Below are 16,195 nucleotides of genomic sequence, written 5' to 3'. Positions count from 1 at the left end.
GACCTGGCGTGTGGAGACAAAGTCTCTGGCCAACAAACCCAAACCACATGAGTTGAGTTGTTTTAATTACAATCCAACTAAGTTGAGTTGTAAACCGTAATAGGGGCATAGTTTTAAGATTTCGGTTTACTTACTTATTTACTTATTGTTTATTATATTTAATTTAATTAATTTGATTTATTATTATTAATGTTAAATTTATATAGCTCTTGATATTCCTGACTATCACTGTAGAATAATTTGTCAAATTGTTGTGCTAGGAACAAAATATCAAATAAAATACAAATACAATAAAAAACATGATCGAAACCCTTAGTTGGCTCAGTATAAAGTTTATATCAAATATGAAGCTTGGCATGGAGTGTTTGAGCGATAAACTTGCCTACGTCAATGAAACAACCGGGGTTCAGGGGGTTGATAAGCGCAATACAAAGCTTTATAGCTTCCGCAACCCACTTGTCAACCTCACCTACGCGAGGCGAATCCAGTTAAAAATATGGATGTATCACACACATATCTATCCGGCGAGGCTCTGACGACCCCAAGTTCCGAATGGAACTACAGGTGGGGCGGGATGGCCTAGAAGGTTTAATGTGGTAATTTTAATCGTCCCCGAGATGGTCGGGCTGGTACCTTAATGGTGCTTGCTACCGGAACATACCGGATCTATATCCGGCAAAGGACCATCAACATCGATAACACTCCCCAAAACCGTCGGGAAGTGTCTTTATCGTTAATACAACAACGTCAATGAAACTCATACATAGTTAGGGAAAATAATAACTTTAGACTACCTTTCTTTAAAACGTAATTGGACAAGCAAAATATATTTCATAAAGGCTTGAAATGTTTTAACGAACTTCATATTCGTATAAAAAATAGTAATGATTTGAAAACATTGTAACAAAAGGGGGGGTTTTTTAGCCTTTAAAATTTTTTCTGCTCGCTTCTAAAAAAAATGCAACTGGAAAACAAAAACAAATTAAGCGAGTTCTATAATCTGTTTTTGCATTTCGATAAAATTTTTTTTCTAAGCGAGCAGAAAAAATTTTGAAGCTTTAGAAAAAACTCCAAAAAGTTTGCTGGAGCACTGTAAACCCCTCCATGACACTGTGACGGAGTATGTAAAACCATAAGCAACTTAAGCTCTTAGCTATCACAAGATGAATCTGAAGAAATGCCTCACCCCAAGCAAATTTGTACATTGGATTGTGCAATGAAGGATGGAAGACTAATGCAATCCATCCTTCCGTTCGGGTTAGTCTTGAAAAGTCTCGCCATGTACTGACAGTCGCCATGTTGACCGGTATTAAGTCGTTTCCGACAACAATAATTATAATTTTGCCACTATATGAGGATGGGAAACATGTTCTTTCCAAGCTCCTAAAACATTGGACGATATATTTCGAGATGCCAGTTGTTATGCTGATCGGAATTTATTTCTTTCCGAGAGCATACATATATATTGGAACTACAAGGCGTTTTTATTCTAGAGCTTCCTTTTTTTCTGCTCGCATAGAAAACCATTTCAATTCGAAAAGAAATAAAAATTAAGCGAGGTGTTTAATTTGTTTTTGCTTTCCAATTAGGCAGGATTGGAAACACGTTCTTTCTAACCTTCCAATAGGTTGACTCCAAGACTCGTCCTTTGGAACAGACAATTTGACTTGACAATTAAGATTCGTATTAATACTATTTTTTTAAATGTAGTTATTTACCGTAGTATCATAAAATTTAGGCTTAAAAAGCCGTTATAAAGAAAGAAATGAATAAATGTATTAAATAAACATAGTTAATAAGAAGAACCACCGTGACGACCACCGTGGTGTGATGGTAGCGTGCTCCGCCTATCACACCGTATGCCCTGGGTTCAACTCCCGGGCGAAGCAACATCAAAATTTTAGAAATAAGATTTTTCAATTAGAAGAAATTTGTCTAAGCGGGGTCGCCCCTCGGCAGTATCTGGCAAGCGCTCCGATTGTATTTCTGCCATGAAAAGCTCTCAGTGAAAACTCATCTGCCTTGCAGATGCCGTTCGGAGTCGGCATAAAACATGTAGGTCCCATCCGGCCAATTTGTAGGGAAAAATCAAAGAGGAGCACGACGCAAATTGTAAGAGAAGCTCGGCCTTAGATCTCTTCGGAGGTTATCGCGCCTTACATTTATTTATTTATTTTATAATAAGAAGAAATGTATGCATTTTTTCTCTATAAATTTCAGTTAGTTTGACACATAATACATATGTAATGGACGTTTTTTTCTGAAGCTGGAAAAAATTTCAGCTGGAGAACAAGAACACATTAAAGATGTTGCTTTATTTGTTTTTCAATTGAAATTTTTTAAAGCGAGCTGACAAAGCGAATTCAATACCAGGTGTTGTTATCCCAACAGCTGATTGCTTCTAACTGATTATTTTCCATACAACGCCTTGATAGAAGATGTCAGTTAATCGAAATCAATACAAATTTTCTTTTGATTTGACACTCTTCTGCACGGCGAATTGGGTTGAATTCGCGTTGCCATCACCGGGTATAGATTTGCCTTTGCCCAGTATTTCAACTTTTTTTAAAGCCGGATCTATGGCTAAAATGGCATTTAGGCAGCTGGTCACTTTTTAACGCCATTGACAGTGTTAAGTAAAGAAGCTCTACAATGCGCTGAGATAGGTAACAATGTTTTAAAAACGAATTTAAGAAATGATAAACTTACTGTAGTAATGGTTGAAGGATTCCCGAATTCAGTAAATAGTCACGACAGCTTGGCGAATCACCAGCAATATTTCCCAAAGCCCAAACAGCCTGCTCTTGAACATCATCATGGCGACTGGATAAAAGTTCAATAAAAACAGGAACAGCACCCGACTCAATAACAATTTTAGTTTGTTGTGACGTTCCCGATGCAATATTAGTTAATGTCCATGCTGCTTCGAACTAAATTTGGGGTTTATATATAAATTATGACTGATATAAACTTAATATTAGAACACTAATTACTTGCAACGACGCATTAGTTTTATTTTTAAGCAATAAAACAAACCGAGGTACAATTCCTTTTTGGATGACTTCTTCAATCGGTGGGTTGGGATCGCGGGATAGCAGCTTTCGAAACGTTTGTGTGGCCAGAAGTTGGTCAGCTTCATTATCGCTATACAATTGGGTTACAATCTCGCTTCTGATTATCGTGTCTACATGGCTATTTTCATTCAAAGGACAAGAAATTGCGGGTTGATTCTTAGAAGCTTGATCTTGCAATCTCGGGCCTGTTAAACCATTTCGCATATCAATTGCCTATAGGAAATATATCAGCTATGTAAATGTAGATATTGAAATGCTATCAGCGCAAAAATAAAATAACACCAATTTCACTCAGAAACTTAATTCTTCAATCAAATAATAATAAAAAATATATTTGTTTTTTTTTTTGTGCAAAAACTAGAAGCCTCCGGAAGATAAGTTTTGTTTTGGCATCTAGGACGATCCTTCTGCCGACTGCTATTAATATTAATTGTCAAAACGGGACTTACTAATGGAAATTTTGGTAACGTTTTACAAGACAGTGCACCACCTAATTTTTATAAAAAATTGTCAAAGGTGGTATCAAAAGACCCGTTTCGACTACCGTTTTTAGAATCCGAAAGCGGAAATTAAAAATTTTATTTCTGTCGAAAGATACATATGTATTTACAAAAACCCATAAATGACTCCGAGAGGGTCCGAAATATGGCGCCCGATCCATAGTTCTTTTTGCACAGAACATCTTCCTGCGTTGGCGGCCGCTATTTGTAAAAATAACCCTGGATGGGTTCAACACCTTTCTCCGCGAGTGTATACAAATCCCAGCGGGTTAGGGGCTTAGAATATACCCGTGGTAGGTATGCCTATCGTAAGAGGCGACTAAAATACCAAGTTGATTCAAGGGGTTTTGTAGCGCAACCTTTTCAATGGGTTGCCAGCGCAATATATAGCTTCTCCAACCCAATTGTCAACGTCACCTACCCGTGGCGAAACCTGTTTCATTAACAGCCGAGGCTCGGGCAACCTTAAGTTCCTCATGGAACTAGGGGGCGAGGAGGGCGGGATGGCCTAGAAGGTTTAAAGTGGTCATATAAATCGTTCCCGAGATGGGTGTTGTTGTTGTTGTAGCAGTGCTTCGCCCCATCCAATAGGTGCGACCTATCACAAATTGTCATCAGTGTCCTCTAACGAGAGTCCAAGGAAACTTGCTGTTTCAACAGGGGCGGACCATAATGAGAGGGGTGTTAGAGGCGTTGGTTCCACAATACAGTTAAAGAGATGGTTGGTGTCATGTGGGGACACATTACAAGCGGGACATATGTTTTGTATGCCGGGGCTGATTCGGGATAGGTAAGAGTTTAACCTGTTACAGTCTCCAGATTGAAGTTGAGCTAGAGTGACTCGCGTTTCCCTAGGGAGAGTGCGTTCCTCTTCTGCTAGTTTTGGGTATTGTTCTTTGAGTTGTGATCCATCAGAAATGAAGGTACTGACACTCGTCGTTAGTAATAATTGTGTGCCAGCCCTAATAGTCACTGGATGGATTGCAGCCAACGCCATCTAAGAGTCAGATCGGTTGCACGAGCAGAAGGTGTAGTGTGAAAAATATAAGTATGGCAGCGCTGTCTTTTAGGCAAGAATCTGGCGATCAGCCAATCAGGTGCTCGCTTTGATTCTTGCTTAGCTGACGCAGCCCTCTGTAGGAAAACATTGGTAACTTATATAAGAAAGATGTTTAAAAAAAAATGTGAAAATATGGCAATGATGTAGACACGAAAAAAAAAGAAAGAAGATTGATTGAGAATAGAGCACTGAATGCGAACGGATATACATAAAAAACTCAACCTTGGCATTATTATTACAAATAAACCGGAATTATAGAGTATAGGATTCACCGGGAAATTCCTGGCATAGAGGTCCGAAACGTGTTTGTGGAGTTCACTGAGGACCTGCTTGTGTTTTTAGCTTCATACGGCTGTGTTCTCAGGTGCCGTATTTCCTCATAATGCTTACGGAGATTACTCCTTAAGCCCCTGGGCAGTGTAGGCTCATCAATCAGATGTCTGTTGGGGTGCCCAGGTTTCTGGGTATTCAACAGGAACTGTTTGGTTAGCATTTCAAAATTTGAGCAATTATATAAACAAAGCAAGAGATGTGAGGATTTTATTACGGCTCTGGACTTTCCGTACGATTGCGGCTGCATGCTCACCAAAATGTAGATCCTGATCAAACGTCACACCCAAGATGTTGGGGTGTAAGACAGTCGGTAGCGTAGTGCCATTGACGTGGACGTTCAAAATGGTCGACATCTGGGACGTCCATGTCGTAAATAATGTCGCCGATGATTTAGTCGGTGATGTCAGGTTTCGCGAGGCGAAAAAACTGCAGAGATCAGGGAGGTAGCCGTTTATTTTGTTGCAAAGCTCATCGATCTGTGGGCCTGGGCATGTGGCCATTATCGTGCAGTCATCGGTGTACGAAACGATAGTTACTCCTTCTGGTGGCGAAGGTAGCTTTGATATGTAGAAATTAAACAAAAGTGGGGATGGAACACCACCTTGTGGCACCCCTTGTTTAATTCGTCTTGTTTTGGATTTTGCGTTCCTAAATTGCACCGATGCCTGCCGACCACCCAGGTAATTTGCGGTCCACATTTTAAAACTCGGGGGAAGGGTAGACCCTTCGTTGACCGTATCAAAAGCTTTTGACAGGTCTAGCGCAACGAATACTGTGCTGTGGTGGGGGTTTTAATTTAAACCGCAATTTATCTTGGTGGCATTTAGCGCGGTGGTTGGGCTATGCAGTTTTCTAAAGACATGCTGATGATAGGCTAGTTGCAAATTTGCTTTAAAATAGCAGAATGGCTTCAAGAGATTTGGCTACTGGGGATAGGAGAGATATCGGGGGATAAGAGTTCCCTATGTTATCTAGTTTCCCAGGGTTTATTAGCGGGACCACCTTGGCCATTTTCCATTTTTCGGGGATGACAAAGGTGGAAAGGGACTGGTTGAAGACATGTGCTAAATATTTGAAACCCTCTTTACCTAGGTTTTTAAGCATCGGCATGGCTATGCCGTCTGGGCCCACTGCTTTAGATGGTTTAGCATGACAGATGGCATCCCCGACCTCTTTGGCGCTGATGGTAGTTGGGGACGCGCTGACTTTACGTTTATGTGCGCGTCTGTTGGCCCGCCATCTAACTTTGTCAACCGTAGAATGCATTATATATTGTCGGCAAAAAGCACTCGCGCATTTTTTCGCATCCGACAGCACTTTATCGCCAAAGGCGATGGAAGTTTTATCATTGTGCTTAGATGAATTCGATAGGGATTTTACGGTGGACCGAAGCTTACCTACACCGGCAGAGAGGTTACAACCACTTAAATGCTCCTCCCATTTCGCCCGCTTGTGTTCTTCCACAAGCAATGTGATGCGTTGGTTTGTATCGCTTATTTGGGGGTCGCCGGGATCGAGCTGTGTTAACAGGTCACGTTCTCTCGCTAAATTTGCGGCCTCCGCCGGAAAATGAGGCCGAATTTCGGGAATAAAACGAGCTGAGGCGAATTCAATGACCTTGCGGAAAGCACGTTCCCCTTGGCGAGCATTATTTCACGGCAAATCTTCGCCTAGCCACGGACCAACATGGCTTCCGTAAAATGCACAGCACCACCACGGCGCTCAATGCCATTAACACTCAGATTAGTTACGGGTTAAATCAGCCAAAACCCCATCTTAGGATGGTGCTCGTGGCACTTGACCTGTCAAAAGCTCTTGACACAGTCAACCACGGCTACTCCAAGACATAGAAGGTTCACACCTTCCCGCTTGTCTAAAAAGATGGACCGATAATTATCTGAGTGGTCGGCAGGCGTCGGTTGAATTTAGGAACGAAATTTCTAAACCTAGGAAAATTAAACAGGGGGTTCCACAGGGTGGTGTCCTATCGCCCTCTTCTGTTTAATTTCAGTCTGGTCGCCTGGTCTTAAAAACACACACTGGAGAAGGCTACAGGCCTGTCAAAATGCTGCAATGAGAACTGTCACCAGATATCTCCCTATGACTCCCGAACACCATCTACATAGTGAGGCCAAAGAGATCAATATCAAGGAGCACAATGATGAACAAACAGTTCTTGCTTAATTGTCACAAACCAGGACATCCTAGCAAACAACTGCTTGATTCAGCACCGCCTACACGGGGATTAAGGGAACACCTCCTAAAGCACTATTGCGAGATCCGGCACCTGCCAACACTGCCGTTTGATCCAGGCAAGCATAAGCAGGTCCTTAGCCAAATCCACACAGAATCGGTAAACGCCTTTGTCAGGACGCGCCCGGTGAACCCCGTTATTAATATGCAATATCCCACCCTTGCAGAAGAAGAAAGCACACTACCAAGGGAAACACGAGTCACCCTGGCCCAACTCCGTTCTGGATACTGTAACAGGTCAAGCTCTTACTTGTCCAGAATCAACCCTGACATACAAAACATATGGCCTGCTAGTAATGTGTTCCCACACGACCCCAACCATCTCTTTAACTGTACTGTGGAACCAACGCCTCTAACACCCCTCTTATTATGGTCCACCCCTGTTGAAACAGCCAGTTTCCTTGGGCTCCGGTTAGAGGATTTTGATGACAATTTGTAAGTGATCGTGCCCATTGAATGGGGCGAAGCACTGTTAATACAACAACAACATCTCACCCCTGCTGTCCGCCTGCAGGTTTGAATGCCATAGATTGTGATGGGCATTGAAATTGTCTAAGATAATGCGATTATCGCCAGTGAGTAGTGCTCTGATATTGGGGCGGTATCCACTGGAGCAACAGGTGGCAGGAGGGATGTAGATATTGATGATTTCCAGGTTTACATCGCCTGACCGGATAGATAAGCCGTGACGTTATAAGACACTGCCCTGCGGCCGATGTCGGGGTCAAATGTATTATATTTCACTGAGTGGTGTATGATAATTTTATTTATCAGCCTACAAATTAAACAATACAGACCAAATATACAGACACTTAAATTTAAAGATATAATGTACGGTATGAATAACACATGGAATATTTTAAAATAATATTTAAACAGTGTTTAATTAAACGCTTGACAATTTAAAATTCAAAACATAGAAGTAAGCAGAAGCTAAAACGTAGTAAATGAATTCTTGTAAGTATCTCAAAAAGACCTCACACAGATTACTCATGATGGAGCTGTTTTCCCGGAAGGGGCACATAAGAATTTATGAAATTGACAACAATAGATCAAATTAATAGTAGACGAAATTTAAACAGAATAAATTTTAGTACATACATATAAAAATAATAATCAAGTTTCCAATAACTGGTACTATTATATTTGAAATAGAGGGTTGAACATTATTTTCGCGGTTTAGCGTTCTTTGCTTCATTTCAAATTAGAAATTTAATGTGGTTAAAAGATATTTTTTTACTAAAAAACGAGTCACAGGCGTCAAAATTTTTAGTGCTTATTAAAATCATGACATAAACAGCGAAGTGGTTCGTGCATTTCATAATTCGATCTGCATGTAGCTACTAAAATTGAAATAAAATGTTTAGATGGCCTAATTGGAACATTAAACTTGATCACCAAGCAAAAATGGACTATTTATTGACCCTCCCTGTGGCTCTGTAACGTGGGTAACTGTAATAGTTTTAACCGGTTGCAGTAGGGGGAAGATTTTTTGAGGATTCCCATGGTAAGTGTTTTAAAGCAAAAAGCAAAAATTGTTTCTGGACCGATTCCAGCTTGTCAGAATAAACCTGATAACGCGGATTCCAAATTGAAGTGTATTCCAAAATAGGCCTGACCTACGATATAAAGAGAGTTTTTGTAACGTATGGCTCATTGAATTCTTTAGACCAACGTTTAACGAAAGCCCAAGTACCTTTAGCCCTATTCACACAAGATTCAATATGAAATTTAAAATCCAGTTTTGGGTCCATTGTAACGCCTAAATCAATAAAGTTAGTGAGTTGCTTGATTAAATAACCGTCAATCGCATAATCATGGGATTGGAAGGACTTCCTTGTAAAACGCATGAACTTACACTTCGGTAGGTTTAGTGATAAGGCGTTTACATTACACCAAATCAACTAGATTATTCAGATCAGCCTGAAGAAGTGCTCTATCCACGGGTAAGCGGATGGGGATTATAAGTATGACATCATCAGCGTACATCAACGGCTTGCAGTGCTTCCAAACACTTGGAAGGTCGTTAATGAACAATAGGAACAAAACTGGACCAAGGTGGCCTTGTGGAACCCCATAAGATACGTTTATCAACCGAGACCAGCAATTATTGAATATAACTGTTTGTTTTCTTCCCTTTAAGTAAGAAGAAACCCATGAAAGGAACAATGGAGGAAATCCTAACCGATCAAGTTTGAATAAAAGTATGGAATGAGAAACGTTATCGAAGGCCTTACTAAAATCAGTATAAATAACATCAACTTCATAATTAGTCTTAAAACTGTTGGAGACAAAGGTTGTAAACTCAAGCAAGTCGGACACCGTAAACTTATCCTTACAAAAGCCATGTTGTGAAAAGTCAACTAATGACGATACTCTAAAAGCAAGTTGTTTTATGGTAAGCGATTCAAGTAGCTTAGGAATAGTGTTGAGCTTAGCTATTCCTCTATAATTTATAACACATGTTCTACTTCCATTTTTATCTAGTGGTATTATGAATAATTCTTTCCACTTCTTGGGAAATATCCCTTGCTTCAGGGAGGCTAGAGGTTGACATAAGTATCGTGCACAACATTTCAGCACAACTGACGGAATTTGTTCCGGACCACCAGAGTAAGAAATTTTTAGATTTTAAAACATCATCAGTACATATAAATGGGACTGCCTGGGAATTCAGGGGAGACAATTTGAAAGGATTATTCAATGGCGGGTAATCAGAGGTATTTGAATAATTAGATTCGAAGAAATCCGCGAACATATTACCAATTTCGTAGCTATCGTTGGAAATGAGATCATTCAGCTTCATTGTAGAAGGAAACCCTTTTATCTTTTTTTCGAATTAACGAAGCTGTAAAACGACTTAGGATTGTCAAAAATTTAGTTTTTATCCTACTGATATAGTTCTTGCAACAACTTCTAATCAACGTGTTATACTTGTAACGAAAAATTGAGTAGGCGGCATAGGCAGTAATTGATCCAGATTGTTTGTATCATTTAAATGAACGCGTCTTTTAATTTTTCAGGCGCTTCAGCTCTTTAGAGCTCCAAGCCGGCGATGCTATTAAGTACAATGACAGAACCGCAGGCCCTGGCAGTACTGAACACAGATTTCACGATTGAAGAATGCTTTAAATACAAAGAGATGTCAGAAAGTGGGGGAATATAACTTGCAATAAAATATTTGTAAGTTGAGGACAATTTTACCCTCACACAAAGAAATTCAGCATCCTCAGAGTCTGCAAAATGCACCTCCCCCGCAGAAAACCTAGTGTGAACCGCTATTAACACACCTCCACCAACTCTGGCTAGTCGATCTTTTCTGAAAACCTCAAACGAGTCTGCAAAACTTCGGCATTGAACACTGTTGGTTTCAACCAAGTTTCGGTAAATACCAATACATCATAACAAATTACTTTCTTGTATTTCGGCCTTTTAGTTAATGTATTCAAGGTATGTTTGAGCTTTAGGCCAATATTATTATTAAAAGACAGAAAATTTGTTTAAACAATATATATATCTTTGTCGAATGGTTTGTCTTGCCGATATTTCGACTTCAATCTGAAGTCATCTTCAGGAACTTATGACTACGACCAGGTGCACGCTCACTTTAAAACAATACTTCACACACAAACAGGGTTGCCAGTTATGTACTGCAGAATTCTGAAGTGCAGCGGGGGAGACGTCGTCACTCTAGGGGTAAGTGACGGGTGACTGTGGGAGGCCAGAACGCAATGTTGTTGTGACCCTGTTGTTGGGTTTGCGACCTGGCAACATGGCGCAATGAAGCCCGTCGGGGGTTGTCGTCGCGGAGACCAGAACATCTAGGAAAGTGGCACCGTCCAAGGCAGGAGCTGCATTGGGCGGATGACGCAAATATATATATTCTGTGCTGGCAAACGGTGCAAAAGGTGGTAGGGACTAAGAGTGTTTCCCTGACCTACAAGATTGGTGCCGGAAACAGGGGAGAAGAAGACGGGTGGGGCTGATGCTCGGCATTGTAGGGACTAAGAGTGTTTCCCTGACCTACACGATTGGTGCCGGAAACAGGGGAGAAGAAGACGGGTGGGGCTGATGCTCGGCATTGCTACCGACTCTACTACGGAGATTGTAGTTATGAGTGGGAGCGGCCGTATGAGCTGGTGGCGCCATGGGGCGCGAGCAGCAGCGGGTACTTGTTATGGCTTGCTGAGCAGCAGAGCTGCTGGAAGGTAGTGGGAGGCGCTGAGGCGTAGACTAGGGGACGCCCTTGGGCGTGAACAACAAGGAGCCAAAAGTTACGAGGATGTCGGGTTTTGGGATCTAGCCCAAAACAACCTGTCCGATGCAACCATCCCTTGCACGTGACACAATGACAAGACCATGACCGTCCTAAAAATATTCTTTACCGGCAAACGCAGCAAAACCGTTTCTCAGGACCGGGATCAGAAGGACCCGGATTGGGTTCGATACCTTCCCGGAGCAGGAGAGTATGGCGCAGTCCCGTTGCAAGGATCTGCTGGGAGGAAGGCAATTTGTGGGAGGGACGCAACAAATTAAATGTGGTTACACTGAAATGACAGCGCTTGGTGGGGAAAAATCACGAGTTGCTTCGGTACATAGAACCGGCTGCCTTGGGAAACGTGGGAAGGAATTGCTTCCCGAGATGGTTGTTGTTGTTGTAACAGTGCTTCGGCCCATACAATAGGTGCGACCGATCACAATTTCTCATCAATATCCTCTAACGGGAGTCCAAGGAACCCCTGTTTCAACAGGGGTGGACCATAATAAGAGGGGTGTTAGAGGCGCTGTTTCCACAGTACAGTTAAAAAGATGGCTGGTGTCGTGTGGGAACACATTACTAGCAGGACATATTTTTTGTATGTCGGGGTTGATTCTGGATAGGTAAGAGTTTAACCTGTTACAGTATCCAGATCGAAGTTGAGCTAGAGTGACTCGCGTTTCCCTAGGGAGAGTGCGTTCCTCTTCTGCCAGTTTTGGGTATTGTTCTGGGAGTACACGATTCACCGGGCAATTCCTGACATAGAGGTCCGACGCCGGAGTTCACTGAGGACCTGCTTGTGTTTTCCGTATTTCCTCATAATGTTTACGGAGATTACTCCTTAAGCCCCTGGGCCGTGTTGGCTCATCAATCAGATGCCTGTGGGGATGCCCAGGTTTCTGGGTATTTAACAGGAACTGTTTGGTTAGCATCTCATTTCTCTCCCTGATGGGGAGTATTCTCGCCTCATTATGTAGATGGTGTTCCGGGACATAAGAACACAGCTCGTGGCGGTCCTGGGGCAGTATTTTGTAAGGCCTGTAGCTTCTTCCAGGGTGTAGTTTTAGCCTTGGCGACCATATAGGGGACGCGTAGCATGCAATCGGCTGGCCAATTGCTTTGTAAGTGATAATGAGCGTTTTTTTGTCTTTTCCCCAAGTACTGCCAGCAAGGGATTTGAGGATTTTATTACGGCTCTGGATTTTCGGAACCATTGCGGCTGCGTGCTCACCAAAATGTAGATCCTGATCAAACGTCACACCCAAGATTTTGGGGTGTAGGACAGTCGGTAGCGTAGTGCCATCGACGTGGATGTTCAAAATGGTCGACATTTGGGACGTTCATGTTTCAAATAAGGTCGCGGAAGATTTAGTCGGTGATAATGCCAGGTGTCGCGAGGCGAAAAAACTGGAGAGATCAGGGAGGTAGCCGTTTATTCTGTTGCAGAGCTCATCGATCTGTGGGCCTGGGCCTGTGGCCATTATTGTGCAGTCATCGGCGTAGGAAACGATAGTAACTCCTTCTGGTGGCGAAGGTAGATTTGATATGTAGAAGTTAAACAAAAGTGGGGATATGACACCTCCCTGTGGCACCCCTTGTTTAATTCTTCTTGGTTTTGATGTTTCGTTTCCAAATTGCGCCGATGCCTGCCGACCACCCAGATAATTTGCGTTCCACCTTTTAAGACATGGGGGAAGGGTAGACCCTTCCAGGTCTTGCAGTTACGATCCATGTTTGACCGTATCAAAAGCTTTTAATAGGTCTAGCGCAACGAGTACTGTTCTATATTGGAGGTTTTGATTTAAACCGCAATTTTTCTGGGTGCAAATATATACATATGTTGCGGTGGTGGTGCTATGGAGTTTTCTGAAGCCATGCTGATGGCAGGCTAGCTGCAAATTTGCTTTGAAGTAGGGGAGCAAAATGGCTTCAAGCGTCTTGGCTACTGGCGATAGTAGAGATATCGGGCGATAGGACTCTCCTATGTTAGCTGGTTTCCCAGGCTTTAGTAGCGGGACCACCTTGGCCATTTCCCATTTTTCGGGAATGACGAAGGTGGAAAGAGGCAGGTTGAAGACATGCGCTAAATATTTGAAACCCCCTTTCCCTAAGCTTTTAAGCATCGGCATGGCTATGCCGTCTGGGCCCACTGCTTTGGATGGTTTAGCATGACCGATGGCATCAACTTCTTTGGCGGTGATGGTAATTGGAGACGCGCTGAATTTATGTTTATGTGCGTGTCTGTTGGCCCTCCGTCTATCTTTGTCGACCATAGAATGCATTATATATTGTCGGCAGAAGGCGCTAGCGCATTTGTTCGTATCCGACAGCACTTTATCGCCAAAGGCGATGGAAATTTTGCCATTGTGCTTAGACGGATTCGATAGGGACATCGGCAGAGAGGTTACAACCGCTTAAGTGCTCCTCCCATTTCGCCCGCTTGTGCTTCTCCACAAGCAATCTGATGCGTTAGTTTATATCCATTATTTGGGGGTCGCCGGGATCGAGCCTTCTTATAAGGTCACGTTCTCTCTCTAAATTTGCGGCCTCCGCTGGAAAGTGAGGCCGAATTTCGGAAATTCTACTGGCGGGAGTGAAGCGAGACGAGGCGGATTCAATGACCTTGCGGAAAGCACGCTCCCCTTGGCGAACTTCAGTCGGGATAGGGAGGGCAGCAATGCGGCTGTCTGTAAAATATATGTATTCATCCCACTTTTCTTTTTTAAAGTTTATGAAAGTGCGGTTTTCGGTGACGATGAAGTCGGCGGTACGCCCGAGCGAAATAAGTATTGGCAGGTTGTTGTTGTTGTTGTTGTAGCAGTGCTTCGCCCCACCTAATAGTTATTTATTTATTTATTACGGCAAAAAAGCCTAATTCATAGATTAAATTAGATTACATTTTACTATTTTATTTCTTTACAATTATTCGTTTTACAATATTCGTAAAGCTATGCTTTAAAAGCTACGATTTCCTTATAACTTTTTATATCTATAGGCAGTTCATTGAAACTTTTTGGACCTTTATAAAAAATATTTTGCTGATCTATTTCAGTTCTGAATAAAGGCAGTTTGAAATTATTTTTATTCCTTGTATTAATGTTATGTGTTTGCTTAACTAATACTACGTTTTTACTTAGATATTCAGGTACATTTTCACTTTTAATATTAAGTATAAACTTCATAGCGTGAAAAAAATCTTTTGTTTGACACTTAACCAGTTCAAACTTCTCAGCATATCAGCCGTACGAGTATCTCTAGGTTCTTTAAGAATAAATCTCATACATCTGTTTTGCATCTTTTGAAGTTTATCTATTTCTTTGTCTGACACTATGAACAGAATAGATGGGCAGTATACAAAGTGCGGTTCTATAATGGACTTATATATAATTATTTTGTACTTTTTTTTGAATATATTTGGATGTTCTCTGCATAACCCAAGTTTTTTCGCAACTTTCTCGACTGTGTAGTTTATATGTTCTTCAAACTTGAGTTTGTTATCAATTATAATTCCCAAATATTTTATACTGTCAACTTTTTGTATGCTTTCATCATTTATTTTTAAACCAATTATATCCTCCTCATTAACGTTCCTCCTTGTTATTATGATAAATTTCGTTTCATTTATATTAAGTTTCAGTCTATTTCCGCACAACCATTTATACAGGTTATTCAGTTCATGTTGTATTTTAGAAAGTGCAGAATTAATATTAATCTCACTAATGATTATTAATGCTTCATCAGCGAATAGTTTAATTTCACAACTTTCAATAGCGTTAACTATATCATTAATATAAATTTAGAACAGTATCGGTGCCAAAACTGATCCTTGTGGTAACCCTATGGGCACTTCCAATTCATCAGACATCACTGTATTTATAACCGTTTTCTGTCTCCTCTGCTTCAAATAGCTGCGACACCAATCAAGTTCTATACCAGTTATACCCATACGTTGCATTTTTTTAATTAAGATCTCCCTATCCACTGTTTCGAATGCTCTTTTGAGGTCATGGAAGACCGAAACAACCACTTTTTTTATAATTTAACTCTTCTTTCCAGTCAGATATCATCAAATTAAGAGCTGTCTCACAAGAATGTTTCTTTCTAAAGGCTGACTGTTGGTGGGCTAGTATATTATTATCTTCAAGGTATTTCACTAACTGGTTCTTAACATAAGCTTCAAGTATTTTACAATCACTAGGCAGGGTGTTTATGGGTCTAAGTTCTTCAGTTTTTTGCTGTCTTTTTAACTTTTTCCACTGGTATCACCGTTGACGTTTTCCACTTTTCTGGTACAACACCGTCTTCTAGGCTGTTTTTGATTATTTGTGCGTAGAAATATCCTGTATACGATATACAGGCTTTAAGTACTCCATCAGATAAAAGTTTTTTGCCGTCTATTTTATATTTGAACTCTTTCAGAATATTAATAACTTCATCTGTTGTTATTTTGGCAAACTTCAATCTACAATTGAATTGTATATCACTTAGTGCTACACGGCAAGGTTCTATGATGTTATTAATTTCTTTACGCTATTTATAAAGAACCTGTTAAGACCATTTGCCCACTCAGTTTCATTTTCTGCCATCATACCATCTATTATCGCCTTTTTAATCCCTTCGTTATCTCTCGTTAAGCAAACCGCTTGCTTGAGATGTTTCCACATTTCTTTGGCGTTATTTTCATTCATTTCGACTTAATTTTCCATATATTTAACTT

General features: G+C 41.1%; 1 protein-coding gene across 2 annotated transcripts in view; it reads right to left on the bottom strand.

Moving 5' to 3' along the window:
- Positions 1 to 16,195, bottom strand: part of Kap-alpha1 (karyopherin alpha1) — a 414,014-nt gene that overhangs the window by 362,106 nt on the left and 35,713 nt on the right. For both annotated transcript variants that reach the window (XM_067792373.1, XM_067792372.1), the window contains exons 2-3: positions 2,994 to 3,287; positions 2,710 to 2,930 (exon numbers count right to left, since the gene is read on the bottom strand). In XM_067792373.1, the coding sequence (XP_067648474.1) occupies positions 2,710 to 2,930; positions 2,994 to 3,287 (515 nt within the window). The remainder of the gene's footprint in view (positions 1 to 2,709; positions 2,931 to 2,993; positions 3,288 to 16,195) is intronic.

This window comes from Eurosta solidaginis, chromosome 5, assembly GCF_040869045.1.
Source record: "Eurosta solidaginis isolate ZX-2024a chromosome 5, ASM4086904v1, whole genome shotgun sequence".
In the NCBI taxonomy this organism is placed as follows: domain Eukaryota; kingdom Metazoa; phylum Arthropoda; class Insecta; order Diptera; family Tephritidae; genus Eurosta; species Eurosta solidaginis.
Note: the sequence above shows the minus strand (reverse complement) of the source record. Positions and strands in the feature narration are given on the sequence as shown.